Below are 16934 nucleotides of genomic sequence, written 5' to 3'. Positions count from 1 at the left end.
TACTTCCGGCTCTCCTGGAAAGAGGTACAAGGGTCTTTTTTGCCATCTTCCCACTGTAACTCTCTGTGAGCGAAGTTGAGGTCTATGGAATTATGCTCGCAAAATGCAACCTGCAGCAGAAGGAGGGCGACAGCATTCAGGGGGGGCGGACAGCCGCCGTTGAAGGTTCTGCACGGTAAAGAAGTCTGCAGTGTCTGTTTTTCGACGTATATCTGGGCAATCGCTGTAGAGCTTGCAAATTAGCACAGAGACGGCGGTACGACAAGGGGCTGACGCGTGAAGGTGGTGTAGCTAGGGCAGGAAACACGCACGACCGACGGAGCCGCGTTGAAAAGGATAAAGGGCTGAAGGGGACCATCTGACGTGGAGGTGTGGCAGGAATACAACAGGCGAAAAGCCTAGTACAGAGTGTGAGGCCTTACATCGATGGGCAAGACAAAGGCAAGAAAATGCGCTTCAATAGATGCTCATACAGACACCTGGCTAAAGGAAGGGCTTCTCAGGAAATTGCCCCCTGCGCGAAGACGCTTGGGGCATCTCGGGTGAGTGCTACAGTAATTATTGCTTTTAAGGATTACCCCTCCGATCCTCTGATGATGTTGCCGCCCATGGAAGCTCCCTTTATCTGCAACCTGGATCCGAGTGCAGCTGTGTGCACTTGCACTTTCCTTCTCTCGCCCGACGAGTCGTGTATTTGAAATCTTTTTAATGCAACTCGGGTCGCTGGGTATGAAAGCGTGTGTACCGGAGGTAGTGCTGATGCCTCTGCAACGCGTATTTACGCCTTCAAGAAGGCAGAAAACAGAGTGGCAACTGCAGCACTAGTACCAACAATAGTGCCAAGAGCAGCATGCATGAGCAGAAAACGCAGGTGCATGAACAGCTGCATCCGTCGAACTATGCTGATTGAGCCTTTGCCTGCTGCACTGTTTCGCCGTCTGTCCCTTTGAAGCGCAGGCTTTCATTTCTTTGTAGAAGGGTGTCGCCGTAACAAGTCAGTAAGCCGTACATCTAGCCGGTTTAATAGCCAAGTACAAGGGTATCTGCTCTACAAGAGAAAGGGGGGCGCGAAGTGGAGAAGTAATCAGAAGCACGATATCTCTATAAGTGGCTTTCCCCCCTCTCCAATCGCTCTGTAGGAAGGGGGCTTGATAAGGCTACATGCGTAGTGCAGCGGCTCAGATACACGTTGGCACTTTTTAGTACACTAGTTACGTTCAACTAGAAATTATTAGGGAACCGGATACCTGGTCAGTCTATTGGTATAGGCAATACATTAAAGAGTACTACTAGCTCATTGGAAGAAGATGCAGTGGTGTGTGCTTCTGCACTAGAGCCTGTGTGGAAGTAGCTGTAGATGCTTGCAGTGCTTCACAGCTGCAGCAAGGCACACTCTACCTCTCCCTCTCTCTGTTTCAGGAAACCTAAAGGAGGTGGGCAGGAAAGGGTGGGCGCTGTTCTGAACAGAAATCAACAGCTTTTAATCAACTTTGTATTGAGTCTGCAGTCAAGTGAGTTCCTTTCTTAGAATGGCTTTTTTCACCCCAGTCCTCCGTAGCGGAAAATGAACCCCTGAAAGGGCAGCACTGCCCATCAATATTAAAAATGTAAAAGAGCAGGTGGGTGTAGTGCCTTCAAGTAGGTTGTTTTATCGCACTGCCATCTATCAGACTGCATAAGGGCCGCCTTGAAGAACTAGACAGCGCTCTATCGCGTGTTTCCAGCAGTGCTACTTGTTCCCTAGTTTGTGCGAACCGCCCAGCGACTGGCCCATAATAAACGCAAGCGAGGGAGCCTGTAGCTAAGGGCATCCATGGGCATGTCGAGACCGTCGCAAAAGCAAACTACCCAGCACACACCCGTATAGACAGCAGACGCCAACGGCCGACGATTTGACGCACTCCACATGAAGGACATGCTGTCGATGGGAGACTAAGCACTCCGGCCAGCTGTGGAACGTCTCTCTAGAATTCAGCTTAATATTGGCGTAATAATGCAGTGAATGCATCCTAGCTTCGTGCTCCTGTGGTCCGCTGTACAGATGTGCAGTGCTTGCGGGATCTGCGTGCGGTGCATGCGCGACGCCACATGACTCATTGATTTTCAGTGAATACATGGCGCAGCAAGAAGTCAGTGTTTATTTCTGTTTATTTCCAGGGAGCACTTTCCAGCGGAGAGCCGTAGAGTGTGTCTTCGCATGCGGGCTGCAGCGGCAGCAGCCGGGGGTGGTGGGGTCGGTGGGAGCGTTCGGTGGGCACCGACGGATCATGAGCGTGGAATTTGAAAGCAAAGCCCCAAATGCTGAGGCTGCCATAAAGCTCAGAGTGTAATGGACTGCCAGCCAGTTCTTGAGCAGAGAAGCGCATGCCGGAGGAAGGGGAGCTGCGAGGATGTTGCACTGCAGACCTCTGGGTTGGGAAGCGCACAGATTGTCTTCCTCCCAAGAGAGGCCGCTCCCCGTCCGTACTCCCTAATCGCGTGGTGGAAGAAAGGCGGCTGCATGCTGCAGCCTGCCGCTGCTGCAAGAGACTTCTTGCAGGGTGTGTATCTGTGTGTGTTTACCAGTGTTCTCCAAGCCGAGCAGGAGCAGTCCTCCAAACGGCAGCCACGCATCCACCATCCTGCGCTGTCATCTCCTCTCCAGCGCAGGCCATGCCTGGCAACAATCGTCGCTGCAGCAGCATCGTAGCTCCCCGAAAGTCACGCCAAAGAAGGAGACTCGACAAAACCTTCTAGGCGCTGTCTTGGAGACTTTTCGCCCCTCAAAGGCCACCTCTCTCTCCCCCCCAGGCAGTAAGCCTTGCATCCTATTCCCAGCGCGTCGTCACGCCAATGACAAGCCGAGGAGTCGAGCTAGCGCTCGCCGGAGTGGAGAGGCAGCTGGATCTGCCACAGCCTGTGAGTCAAAGTCTAAAGTCGACGTTGCGAGAGTAGCTCCCCGCGGCATCATAAAACGGAGGAATGTTTCCACGCCTTCTTCTGCTTTCTTCGCATAAGGCCAGCCGCCTTGCCACCACAACATCACGTCGTCTTCTTATGCCGCTCCTTGCGCGATGCCTCAGCGAGCGCCACTTCCGCGAGTAGCAGCAGCAACAACAGCAACAGCAGCAGCTGCAGCTGCCGCTAGCGATGCCTCTGCAGCAGCACGTTCCCTTGTAGGCTGCACCCTTGTAAGAGCTTTCTTCCAAGACATGAAGGATGTCTCGACGCATAAAGTCGGGCTAAGGAATGCCTTCGACGTCACGCTCATCGACAAGCTCTCAGCGCTCGTCAGGTTGGCTGCTGCTGCTGCCTTCTTCTTCCGATGTCATCGACTGAGGCGTTGCGCCAAACGCTTATCTCCTACTTAGTCGTGCATGCGTGTAGAAGGCATCACATTGTTCAAGAGACTTGGAAGTCTAAGGGCTTCTTTCCCTATACGCATGTATATATATATATGTCGATGTATAGGTGTGCTTATATAGGTTTGCTGCTGCGAATTTCTCAGACAGGAGCTCATACAGACGGCTGACGGGGAAGGCGTAAGCTGCTGTTAGAATTACTGCTTCCTAAAATTTGCTGCTGTTGCAGCCTTTGGCATGCAGGGATGTCGCTAGGGGTGCCTTCTCCATCGCCTCTAAAGCAGCATGCATGCCCACGTTCTCCCTTCCCGCTAATTTGCTTCTACTACTGCCTCTACTACTGCCTCTGCTGCTGCGACATCCACTTGTGCCTCTACTGCCTCTACTACTGTACTACTGCCTCTGCTGCTGCGACATCCACTTGTGTCTCTACTGCCTCGACTACTGCCTCTAGTGCTGCCTCTGCTGCTGCGACATCCACTTGTGTCTCTACTGCCTCGACTACTGCCTCTAGTACTGCCTCTGCTGCTGCGACATCCACTTGTGTTGCTGCTGCCTCGACTACTGCCTCGACTACTGCCTCTGCTGCTCCGTACCCCTTGCCTTCGCTGTTGCTGCTCCTCCTGCGCTTCAGTTCTTCGACGGGGAAGGGGAAGCTGCAGATCAGCAAGCCACAGACAAAGTTGCATTTTCGCATGTATCTTCAGCGATTGAGGGGGCAAGCAAAGTCTATGGATACCGCGTCGAAGCCGTATATGACCAAACGTATCATGTAATCTCCCGAAAAGCTGCTCCCTGTATATACACCCCACCACACCCTCGTCCCCCTTCAAATCTTCCTCTAGCTGCAATCAATGAATGCAGAAGCAAGTGCCCTCGCAAGGCACTGGTTCATCGCTTTAGCACAGGCTGCAGCAGTCCAGCGAGAGATGACTGCCTGCCTGCCTGCCTCTCTGCCAGCGCAGAGAATTTGATTTCCTGGAGAGAGGAAGGAGATCTTCAGGCACTTTTCTCCCCACAGCGCGTCTTGAGGGCTATTCTCTATGGCTGTGTCTTTATCTGTGTATATATATACATGGATATTTGTGTGTCTGTCTCTATCTATCTCTGTCTACGTCCGTCTCTATCTATCTCTGTCTGCGTCTGTCTCTATCTATCTCTGTCTACGTCTGTCTCTATCTATCTCTGTCTACGTCTGTCTCTATCTATCTCTGTCTACGTCTGTCTATCTCTGTGATGCTGATGCCTCTCTGGCATGCCTGCAGCTGCTAAACGGACTGGCTACGTTGAAGCGAGAAGGCGCAGAGACAGGGGGGGGAGACAACGATGAGCAGAATGCTAGACGAAGGCAGCGGCAGCAGCAGCAGCGTCTCGCTCTGTTTTTCAAGGGCAGCTCCGGCACGCTGGCAGATTCCAAGGATATAAGCTGCGAGCAGCCAGACATGGGCGTCCTTATCGACCCCTTCTTCGTGTATGTCTTCGGCTGTATATACTCCGCAGGCAGCTACGTCATTACGCAGCTCCTACAGGGGCAGAGCATACCTACATAAAATAAGGAGCTGTTGCCTGTGCGGCTATGCGTCTGGGGTTCTCGCCTTAAGGGACTATTGAGGATGCAGTTTCTCGAGGATTTCTGTGCAGAAAACAAATGCCTCGTAGAGACTGTTGCCAGTCGTGCACGGAAGGCTGCACTGTATCCGCTTGCCGTTGAGGATGCGATGCTTTCAGGAAGATGGCAAGTCTCTTTGATCAAGCTGGCGCTAAGGGCTTGTTGCTGTCCAACCTGCAAGTTGATGAGAGTCTCTCTCTCAGATTTGATGGAGAGGCACCAGCCTTTCCTGTCGCGGCTGCTGCTGCGACACCAGCAGCCGCTACAGCTGCAGCTGCTGCGAATGCATGCATCGTCGATAGGGGAACTCTCGCAGGTTCGCCGGCTGCAAAAGGCATTGCTCGTGCTGACATTGCTGCTGCTGCTGAGTTCGCTGCGGAAATTGGTGCTGAAATTGCTGCTGAGAATGCTGCTGAAATCGCTGCTTGCTACTGCGAATGCATGCATCGTCGATAGGGGAACTCTCGCAGGTTCGCTGGCTGCAATAGGCATTGCTCGTGCTGACATTACTGCTGCTGCTGAAATTGCTGCTTGCTGGCATTACTGCTGCTGCTTGCTGGCATAACTGCTGCTGCTTGCTGGCATTACTGCTGCTTGCTGCTAGCAGCATGTTTGATTTCTGATTTTGCTGGCAGGTGTTGTATTCGCGCAGTGTGTGGTGGGGTTGGTCGCTTCCTAAGGATGCGTGTGGGGTCTTCGTGTGTTACACGGGTTGTGAGGTGTGTTTTTTGAGTTTTTTTTCATGATACATTTTTGGCGATTGCTATCGTCTGCATGTTTGTTTGTTGTTATGCAGACTTGATTTTTGGGAGGGCCGCTACGACTCGATGCCTCGACACCTCCATCTGCGGAGATGCCATTCGGCATTTTACAGAGCAAGTAGAGCAGTGCGTTGAAGTGGCTGTAGTGTGCGTTTGCACGCTTCTTGGAAATTCGGAGGCTGCGCTGTCTCTTTGCGGCTCTGCCTGGCTCTGCATCTCTGAGCATCGTGTGCGTGTCTAGCAGCTTGCAAAGACACGAGAGGCGACATGGGGAGGTGCCTGTCTGCGACTGCTTGCTGCTGCAGACTAAGAGCCGGGGGAGACGAGCAGACTGCAAGCAGGACGGAAGCATCCAAGAATCTTTCTGCAGTGCGACTTACTCAGCCGCTTTCTGTTCTCATACCCTGCTGGCAGCTGCGTGCTCTGCGGGCAGCTGCACGCATGATGCATGTTAATTCCGGCTGCTGCATTGCTGCACTTGCCGTTGCTGCAGGATCTGGGAGATGCGGAGTATGAAGAAATGGAGTGTGACGGGGCCGTTGATGATGATTTGCTGCTGGAATTCGACGCAGATGTCGCAGCAGCAGAGGCAGCCAATGCGTGGGAGCAGCAGCACGAGCAGCAGCAGCAGCAGGAGAAGCAGCAGCAGGCACTAGGAGGCAGCGATCCGTTGCTTCCGGAGGAGTCGTCTGTGGGGTTGTCAGCGCAGGATAAAGAGCAGCACCTTTTTGAGGATGAAGGTGATTTTACTGTGGATGCGTTCTCACTGCGGCAAGAGGAAGAAGTTGGTGCGTTGAATGGCAGGAAAAAGGGGGAAAAGCAATTCTGAGAGCACGGGGAATAATGAACGAGGCAATTTAGCCTCCAAGTGCTGCCATGCCGTCTGCAGTTGCTTTGACGGGCATGTTGTTGCTGCCTCATCTTCGTGTTGAGACTACCCCTCCAGAAAGCCTCTCGTCCTCTGCTTCTGGATGGTGCAAGCTTGTTCTACGCCTTTCGAAAGACGCACGCATCTGTCTTTTTGCAGCACGATCGGATCGCTTGGAGTCTCTCTTAGCGTTCCCTGCGAGTAACTCGGCACGGGGGGATCTGCGAGGCTTTGAGCATTTGCTGACGACTTCTTTTATCTCGGGAGACAGTTCGAGACTTCGTCGGAGCCTTTTCAAGGGGACGGCGCGTCGGGGGGCTGCTGCGTCTGCAGCAGCAGCGGCGGCAGCCGCAAAGACGCAGCAACTCTTCGCCAGTCTCGACCCTTTCCTAATTGACATGACAGACTTAGGCAAGCCTCTGGACGTGTATCCGCTGCTTAAGACGGAGCGCTGTGTTTCTGGTAAGAAGACGCTGGTCATGAGAGAACTGCGTTGTATTCTGTGCTGCTGCTGCGACTTTGTCGCGAGAGAAAGAAGCACACTCGCCTCTGGCGCATGCAGCTCTCTACGCTCCATACTTAAGGGCTTGAAAAGAGCCTGCGCCACTCTCTGGTGATGGACGCTTCGAAAAAGCACTTTATTTCGTGTGCGCTTGCCTCTCAGTCCTACCGAAGCCGATTGATAGCGTCTTTGTTGCGGTAAGCGCGAGGGGTTAAGCTTCTTCAACGGTGTGCAGTTTGTCGATTTCACAGTAGAGGGATGATGCATGCGTGTTTAGGGCTTTAGAGCTGAAGCCTTCCCTTTAGCCCTTCTCGTGCTAAACGAAACAGTTCAAGATTCTAAGGAAGTGCAGTGTCTCCCTGTGTATGTATGCGTGTATGTGTGTGTATGTGTGTGTATGTATAGGTGGGTATGTGTGTATGTATGTGTGTGTATGTATGTGTGTGTATATGTGTGTATGTGTGTGTATGTATAGGTGCGTATGTATGTGTGTATGTATGTGTGTATGTGTGTGTATGTATGTGTGTGTGTATGTGTGTATGTGTGTGTATGTATGTGTGTATGTGTGTGTGTATGTGTATGTATGTGTGTGTATGTATGTGTGTATGTATGTGTGTATGTGTATAATGTCTATAATGTGTATATTATATATATGCGTATGTGTATAATATATATGCGTGTGTGTATGATATATATGCGTGTGTGTATGATATATATGCGTGTGTGTACAATATATGTGTGTATGTGTATAATATATGTGTGTATGCGTGTGTGTATGTCTATAATTGTGTATTTTTCTGTGTGTGTATGTTTGCGTATATTTCTGTACGTCTATATTTGTGTATATTACTGTGTGTCTATGTTTGGGTGTATGTGTGTGGGGTGCGTGCATGCAGGGAGACATGACCAGCAGCCCCTTTGCTCCTTCCCCTCAGCAAATGATTTCGCTGTCATTGCTCGCCACGAAGCAGCTGCGTTTCTCGGAGCACTCTGCAGGAGCAGTTGCCTTACTGAATGGGAAAAATAGAGACAGCGGTGAGTGCGAGGATATCTCGGAAGGGAGGGGCAGGAGAGAGGGGGAGAAAGGGGAAGAAGGGGTGGCTGAAAGAAGAAGGGTGTGAGGCTGCGTAAGAGTCTGATTACACGATTTCTTTTTCGAGAACGCGATAAATGATCGTGAGGAAAGGGGGGAGACCTTCTTCCAGCCGACATCGCGAGACTTCGCTTCGCAAAATCCATCGGTGTGAAAGCCACCTGTACGGCTCCTTCAAAAGCCTTGTGTAGTGAGACGCAACATCCACTGGATAAAAAGACTGCCGTGCGTGATCAGGAGGGGCAGTCCAGGATTTCGAAGGCGAAGGAGGCTTCGAAGCATGCGGCGAGACTGACGATTTCGACATCAACGGCACAGTTGGAGCAACGCAGAGCGCAGGTTTGTACAGCTGCTGCTGCTGCTGCTTCTGGATAGGCTGTTGAGATTTGTGTAGGAGCAGCTGCTGCTGCTAGTGCAGCTGGTGTCGCACTGCTCTTGGATGCATCCATCGCTGTTGGCAGCTGCTGCTGCTCCTCCGTTGCTGCAGTCTTTGTAACGCAGCTATTTGACCAGCGGAGTCTTAGCGAAACTAAGCCCTTGCGTCTCATTGAACCACCTCAAACAGTACGTAATATCGGAAGGGGGGAATAACACTGGGAGGCTTCATGCTCTATCCACAGCCTCCCTCTTACAGCCGCTTCGCTGTCTGTCCTCCTTCGCGCAGCAGCTCTCCCCTTACGCCTCCGTTTTTGTGGCGAGACACCTGCTGCAGCTTGTGCTGTGGCTGCTGTTTTGGTTCTGCTGCGTCTCGGGTTTTTAAAGGACGCGTAGCTGAAACAGTGTTGCTTTTGGAGTCGCTCTTCCTGCAGTCTTTGCTGTTGCAGCAGCAGTTTCTGTTGCAGCTGCTGCAGCAGCAGTTTCTGTTGCTCTGTTGCAGCAGCTGCAGCAGTTTCTGTTGCTCCGTTGCAGCTGCTGCAGCTGCTTCTGTTGCTCTGTTGCGGCTGCAGGTTCCTTCATCCGATTTGCGTTTGTCTTTACCATCCCGATACGTTGATGTAGCAGTTGTGAAGCAGACTCTGAGAGAAGCTCTTCACATTAAACAGAAAAAGGAGGAGTTTGCGCTGCAGAAGGAACAGACGGGAGGGCTTGATGATGGCGAGCAGCAGGTATGTCTCTCTCTCTCTCTTTCTCTCTATCTCTCTCTCTATCTCAAAGCCAGCACTGAGAACTGAACCTGCGACTGCGTCTCTCCTTCTGCTGCGGCACCAGCGATACAAGCCGCGGGAGTCTGTTTTCAAAGCAGAAAAAAACAATTTGCCACGCTCTAGGCATCTAGAATGCATCTCTCGATCGAGCATTTTGCTTTGCAAGCTTCTCATGTGAGTTGTGTTTAGACGGGCAGCGACAGAGTGGAGTTCTTCGATCTTTACGAAAAGGTAAAGGCTGCTGGTGCTTCTGCTGCTGCTGCAGCTTCTTCTTCTTCTACTTCTGCTACTTCTGCTAGTGCTAGTTCTAATACTAGTGCTGCGCGTCCGTGTGGCTATCTAGCAATGCTGTCTCTGTCTTTGCAAGTCTGCTAGGAGCCATTGCTCTCTGCACCCTCCGCTTCCACACATACACACACATATATAGCCGCCTCCAGTTTTTCTTTTGAGCTGCCTTTTGCTAGACAGCCCTCTAATTCCTCGTGTGTGACTGCCTGCCTGCCTGCCTGCCTGCCTGCCTGTTTGCTTCAGACTGTCACGCTGTTACCAGCCGTCGAGAGGCAGAACTGCACTCCTCAGATGCTCTTCGTGTGCCTGCTGTATACAGCCAATGACGAAAGTAAGAGACGCGACTTTCACTTTGGGAATGCGGCTATTCTTCTTCACGCTGCGTGCCTGTTGTATGCATCCCGTCATGATCTTTCCTTCCGTGCATGCGCCATCCTTTTGCAACCGAGCACCTCCGTTGCTGCCTCGTCTGAGCCTTCATCGAATGCTAATTTTCTTCTTTGCTGGCAAAGCTCCCCTCAAATCCTCTTTTTCGCGTCTGCTTTTTAGTGTCTCTCTCCGTCTGCCCGCCAGCCTTGAGGCATCGCACACCTTCAAGACCTGACTAGCGCTGTCTTGCACTGCACGCGCATTCCTAGCAGCAGAAACATTCCACCACATCTCCCGCTTTCTATTTGTCTCTCTCTGTATATGTGTGAATATGTCTGTCTATGCGTGACCATCCATCTCTCAAGCTCTCCCTCTAGATACGTCTGTCCATTTCTATATCTATATCTCTGTCTATGTCTACGTCTATTCCTATTTCTGTCTCTATGTCTCTGTCTATGTCTGCGTCTATTTCTATCCCTATATCTCTCTCTGTTTCTATCACCCTCTCTATATCTCTCTATTTCTGTCTCCATATCTACATCGCTGTCTATTTCCATCTCTCTCTACTTCTATCTCCATCTCTATATCTCTGTCTATGACTATCTCCATCTCTGTATGTCTGTCTGTGTCCATTCCTATCTCTCATATTTCCCTTTGTCTGTTGTCTTTGCAGCCTTATTGCTGACTCCTTCTGCGAATAGGGAGACTTTTGAGGTATGCCGCAAAGCGCCTCTCGCGGAGCAGCTGGCTGATGACCAGCTAGCTGTTGCCGCTCTGCAGTCTGTGGCTAGCTACCCCGTTCTAGATCTGCAGCAGTTTATGCAGAAAGGCGGACAGGGGCAGCAGCTGCTGCCTCCAGAAGCGATAAAACCGTCCGCGTTGCTGCTGCAGTATCAGCAGCAGCGAGAAGAGCAGCAGCAGCAGCGAGAAGAGCAGCAGCAGCAGCGAGAACGGCAGCTGCATGAGGCAGAAAGCGATCACGCGCAGGGGCAGATGCAGGCTTGCCGTAAGCACAAGGAGATTCTCCCCACAGAGGCTGTCAGCGCAGCCTCCCCACCAGAAGCAGCTAAAAAGCTCCTCAGGAAACGACAGCAGCTCGCAGCAGCTGCAGTGTCGCGACAGCACCACAAACGTCCCTCGAAGAAACGGCGCACTCGAAACAGGAGCAGCAGTAGCAGCAGCAACGACACAGGCAGCGATGAAGAGGAGGTTGTTACTTGAGAGAAAGTGCTGCTCTGGAAGGTGCTGGATGAAGGGTGTGTCTCTTTGCGAGCTGAACCAGGATAGATATGGCTTTCATTTGCTACGACGACGTCACACAGTTTCGATTATTCCTTTTTTCTAGGCGCTCGTTGCTCTTCTGTAGAGATAGAAAGATAAAAATGCATCTTGCCCCCATGGCAGGCAAATGCTGCCCACAGCAAGCCGATTAGTCCCCGCCTAGCTAACTAGCTAGCTAGCACACAACACCCCCGAATCAGCCAGCGCCACGCAAGAGCTATAGACAGAGAAGCTACGCCATCAACAGACACACCACAGCACGCATCACGCAGTCTCGCGTTCGGCGCACAGGGGTTGCTGCTGCAGTTTCAGCAGCGAGATTGCTCGGCTAGCCAACATTTGCAGTTTTACACAGGGCAGGCGCTTCGGGAGCTCGGAAGCAACAACCTCTCAAAATACTGCTGTCAATCCCTTTCTACCGCGTTCCCGCCTCTAACACCCTCTGCAGCAGCAGCAGCAGTAGAAGTCACCCAAGCAGCTAGCTAGTAGCTTAATGGCAGTGCGCCGTTGTCGCTACGTCTCCTTAGACTAGCCCAACGGCTTTCCAATGTTTCCTGCCCCGCTACCTCCTTTTCTCTTTCCTTGCGCCTCTCCGAAAGCTGCGTCTGCTAAAACTTCCTAGCGAGTAAGTCTGTGAGCGAGCTGCCTGCGGCAGCCGTGTAAAAGCAGCAAGGACGGCTAGGCAACGGGAGTGCTTCCAGTACGACAGCGTGGGAGAGAAGAAGAGAGGGAGAGAGCATGAAGGAATGGCCACTTGCCGCCTCGCACACGCCGTATGCGCGTTTGTTTGCTGCTAGAAAATAGAAGCCCATATAGACAAACGGCCTTGCAGGTGAGGGTGTCTCTTGGCTAGAGCTACACAAGGCAGCAGCGTGACGGCTCGTTGGCTGCTGCTGCTGAAGACATCAGCATTCTGCCGCTGCACGACGCTGAAGAGACGTAATCTTGTCACCAACGCTCAACGCTATACCCTGCAGGAGGTCACCCCCCCCCCCCCGTCAGCGCACAAGCAGCGAGGCATTCACATTACGAACACAACCCAAAGGCAGAAACACTGCCTTCCTTCTGCAAAACGGGGAAAAACATCGCCCCTCAAACACTGTCACCGAACATATCCCCCCGGCAAAAAAGCCCCGATACACCCCAAACAGACCCCACAAGTGTGCATGCAAGCATCATCGTTCTATGCATCGTTGCACGCAACGAAGAATGCTCTTTTGGCTGGTGGTCTCACCTGCGTGCGACTTCTCACTCGAACAGAGCCGCTCAGTCTGCCGTCTCGCAGCTTTTCCAGACTCAAATTCGCCAGCGCGTCTTCTCCTGCGTAGCATACAGAGCATGCACAGAAATTCCAGAGCTCCCTCCCTTAAAAGAACATGAAGATCGCGTCTTGCTCTCTTGCTCTCTCTCTTTCACCACTCCTCCAGCAAACAGAAATACCCACAGACAGGCCGTCCCCGCTTCCCCCTCCGTTGCATGCAGCTCAGTCTGTGATAGCGCAGCATCATCAACTAACGCCAGCAAAAGATCGCTACAAATATCAACCCCCACTCCCTTCCCGCTTCGTAAGAAGACATCTTCTGCACACGCCTCCAGAGGACTCACCAAACACAGAGCGAGAATACAAGTTCACAGAAAAGACAGAGCATGCCTTTGCGAGCTTTTGGAGATCTTTCATCTGCTGCAACGACTGCTGTGTCATCTCAAATTCCTCGAGAGTTGCATCCCCCGCAGCAGCTGCAGCCGCTGCTGCTGTCAGCTTGTGCGGCTGCCTAGAAGGCGGCTTGGATCCAACGACAGTCATCTTTGTCTCCTTCAGCAGAGCCTCCAGGAACGCCAGCACTGACCTGGTCGCATGCGAAATCACCGACAAACAAATACAAGCAGAAAAATGCAAGAGGGGCTTGCAGAGCAGCGTGCATGCAGCGGGCCGGTGGGGTGTATGGACAGTACACACGGGGGAATCAGAAAGAGGCGCGAAGGGGTAATTTTTTAGCGTTAAGAATGGGGGATGCATATGATGCAGAGCTAGCTACTGCTACCGCCAGTGAGCGTGGAGGTTCTATGGCTGTCTATACGCCTTCAAAACCACCCCTCAACAACAACCCCCCACCAACTCTCCTTTTTCCCCAAGAGAGAGCGTCTCACGTGGGGGGCGTCAACACCTGCAGCTTGTTTTCCCATTCGAACTCTTGCCACCTTCTTCTAAACTCGCTCGGCTCGATCCACGTGGGATGCACGAACGGCAAGCAGTCCAGCGACAGCTCAGCAAGCAAAATATACTGTCTCCCGCTGTGTTGACTCCCTTTCCTCTCCAGAGACACCACCCCAAACAACACAGCGCCCTCAGCGCTCTTCAGTTTTAAAGAAGAAAAACAACAAACAGACGCGAAAGGTGGCAGCGTCAAAGCAGCCGGCCTGTCTACCAGTCGAACATCTCCTGCATGCACAGCAGATGTACATAAATACAGATAGACATATACATACAGATGTATATATATATATGCAGACATACATATATACAGATATATATGTATATGTATCCATATATACACATACATAGTATGCAAGCCTCTCCTCCCCCCCTCTGTTCCTCTCTCTTTCTCTCTCTCTTTCTCTCTCCTCGTGATGCGCGAAGAAGACGTAAAAGAAGCTACAAAGGAGGAAGCCCGCCGAGCCCACGTATTTACTACACATTCGTGCTAAAAAGACGCCGTAAGAAAACAGATTACACTGGAACGGAGAAGCTCAGCAGCAACCCCAGAGGAAACGGAAGTGCAGCAGGAAGAAGCTCATTGATGAGATCCATGCATTCACAGGAGGAGAGAGATAGCCGCGTAGCAGTAGGGCTAAGAAACCTCTCGGCGCTTCAAGCTGAGACAACGCAAGTAGATGGAACAGGAGTTTGCCACGAGAGAGACAGACAGACAGAGACAGACAGACAGACACTCACACACACACAGAGAGAGAGAGACAGACAGACAGACAGAAACACAGAGAGAGACAGCACACAAATAGCTCATAGATCGACGTACCTTGAGCAGCAAGTTCGACATTTACGTTGTACAGTGTCTCATTGGTCCTGTTGACGACCAGCAGCTCCAGCAACAAATCGAATTGATTTAGACGCAGGAAAGCCTCAACATACACTTCGTCCTGCAGCGGCATGAGGCAGCTCCAGCGGCGGCTGGCCATGTGGCAAACCGTGCAGCAAGATGCAGAACACCCCAAGAAGTGATAGACGGAAGAGCCAGACGCAAAGACGAGAGATAGACACTTTCAGCCATTTGGCTAGCTAGCTAGCTAGCTAGCTAGCTGTTGGGGAGAAGAGACACCCTGCATATATATATATATATGTATTCGGCCCTGTAATGCGCACCGCAAGTCCTGTGAGTTGCTGCACGGAGCGAAGTCTTTGATGGAAAAGGGAAGCCTCGCTAAGAGGGCTTTTCTCTCCTACAGCCACAGCGACATCGGGCTGTAAGTCGTACAGCTGCTGCTGAGACTGCTGCTGAGACTGCTGCTGCTCAGCCTGAGGCTGCTGCTGCTCTTGCCAGTCATCTTCATCCTCCGATGCCTCATAAAAGGCCTCTTCATCAAAAGCTCGGCGTTCTTGCGCAGTCTCCCCAGAAGTCACGGGCAGCAGCAGCCGAAACGGTATGCTTGAGTCTACCGACGCTATTCGCTGCAGATACACCCATCCAAAACAAGTTTTGAAATAAAATCTGAACTTTTTGAGGCGCCCAGAAAACAAATACACCGCGCGCCGTAAAAACATGTCGAAAGCTTTTTTCTGTATCAAAAAACGCCAAAATGACGAGGTTCATCCTTCTCCTCCTTCTTGTGTCTGTCTATCTATCTCTCTCTGTCTGTCTATATATACACATATATATTTATATATGTGTGTCTCTCTCTCTCTGTTTGTTTTCTCAAACATGGACTACACAAAGCGTGTTGCATACAACTGGCTGTGCTACGACCAAAGCCTTCCTGTAACGACACCCCCTTCTACATCTCCCCCCCTTTCTTCCCTTCCCAAGAAAATTCATGAAGAGAAAGCCGCCTATTGCACTCTACCCACTGCTACATCGGCTGCTTCCGCATCCTGCTCGCCGCTTTGTCCTCCCTTTGACGCTGTCAATGCCTCCAGCTGCTGCTCTCTCCCTCGTTCAAACCACACAAAGCAGTTGCGCAAAGAATCCTTGTCTCTAGCTCCTCCCTGAGGCAGCAAACGCGCACCATTCAAGACCAAGCTGCATGCAGGAAAACGTCTCTTGCAAGAGACACCGCATGAACACATCCCAGGGAGGCCTGTAAATACACCGCTTCTTCCTTCCTTCGTTTACCATACCCACGCGAAAGATATGCAATCACGACGCTCACCCCCTCGCTACCACATCCCCCTTCTCTCTCCGCTGCTCTCCCTGGGCGCCTCCTCTCCTAGCTCCTCCCCGCTTCCCACCATCTCCTTCCTTCCCACCCCCCCGTATTGCATCTTTCTGCGGTTAAGGCGCTTCCCTAGTGAGCCTTTCCCCCCTCCACACCATCGAGCTCCTCAGCAGCCTGGCTGCTAATTAACGTACGATCAGGCAGAGAATCGTCCTGAGAGCTTGATTGCACCGTATGGCTGCGTCGCTCGTCTGTCCAGACACCGAGCGAACGCACTTGAATAAAGAAGATACCACCAGCAAACTCTGGTTTATGCAGCGTCTGCAACACAGGGAAGCACACCAGCAGAAGAAGACGATTTTGTTCCTGCACGCGAGCAGGCGCAGACTCCCCCAAAAGCAGAGAAGTTGACGAAAACGTCCAAGAAAAGCAGTTGAAGAGACTCTCTCTATCTTTCTTCTCCCCTCTCTCTGCCCCCCCTCGCCAGCAGAGCCGGAGAAAGAGAAAAACAGATCACGCTGCGTTGCTGCAAAACTCCGCACGGAGGTATCCTTAGACAGTCTTCTGAAACGCAAAGATTTTCCTTGCCCTCTCCTCCTCTATTTCCTGAGCCTGCAGGTGTCACTGCTGCTGCTGCCAGTCTCTGCTGCCTGCGTCTTGCGAAATACTCGGGAGAAGACAGCAGCAACAGCTTTGTGAGGCAGATGGAGACTACGGCTGCCAGTAACGCATCCCCTCCCACAATTGCCTCTCGGAGGGTGCTAGTGCCTGATGCAGAAAACAAAAAAAAATTCAGCAACGATAAGTGGTTTCCAAAAAAACGCACAAGACGACACCCGACAACACAGCACAGTAGCCCCTTATATCCCCACGGCAAGATAAACGAGCAAAGGGAAAGGCGCAGCAGCTCTACCTTCTGGCCTTTTGCACAGACACACACAGACAAACGTATATCCATATACAAATATACGTATGTATATACATACATATATTTTTTGTACAAATACATATATACATGAACAAACACACATATACATGTACAAACACACATATACATGTACAAACACACATATACATGAACAAACACACATATACATGTACAAACACACATATACACGTATAAACGCACATATACATGAAAAAACACACATATACATGAACAAACACACATATACATGAACAAACACACATATACATGAACAAACACACATATACATGAACAAACACACATATACATGAACAAACACACATATACATGAACAAACACACATATACATGAACAAACACA

At 51.4% G+C, this 16934-nt stretch overlaps 2 protein-coding genes across 2 annotated transcripts; one reads left to right on the top strand and one right to left on the bottom strand.

The window, feature by feature from the left end:
- Positions 1–2197: 2197 nt before the first annotated feature.
- On the top strand, positions 2198–11197 carry LOC34619226. The gene is made up of 16 exons (XM_026337699.1): positions 2198–2273; positions 2737–2930; positions 3976–4113; positions 4607–4812; positions 5070–5266; positions 5747–5913; positions 6205–6511; positions 6739–6788; positions 6915–7041; positions 7244–7278; positions 7978–8146; positions 8263–8513; positions 9122–9280; positions 9770–9938; positions 10650–10837; positions 10997–11197. Exons 1-16 carry the CDS (start codon positions 2198–2200, stop codon positions 11195–11197), a joined length of 2634 nt encoding a protein of 877 aa, XP_026193484.1.
- A 965-nt stretch (positions 11198–12162) lies between these two features.
- Positions 12163–16567, bottom strand: LOC113147372 (coatomer subunit beta-like; the record flags this gene model as incomplete). The annotated part of the gene is made up of 9 exons (XM_026337693.1): positions 12163–12228; positions 12492–12577; positions 12863–13104; positions 13406–13697; positions 14293–14413; positions 14637–14942; positions 15841–15921; positions 16164–16414; positions 16560–16567. Coding segments are annotated over 9 exons (1453 nt in total), but the record flags the coding sequence as incomplete, so codon positions are not given.
- Between the last annotated feature and the right edge of the window lie 367 nt (positions 16568–16934).

This window comes from Cyclospora cayetanensis, unplaced genomic scaffold (genome assembly GCF_002999335.1).
Source record: "Cyclospora cayetanensis isolate NF1_C8 unplaced genomic scaffold, CcayRef3 CcayRef3_contig_2, whole genome shotgun sequence".
NCBI lineage: Eukaryota > Apicomplexa > Conoidasida > Eucoccidiorida > Eimeriidae > Cyclospora > Cyclospora cayetanensis.
The sequence above is the reverse complement of the archived record's forward strand: the minus strand, read 5'-3'. Positions and strand labels throughout refer to the sequence as shown.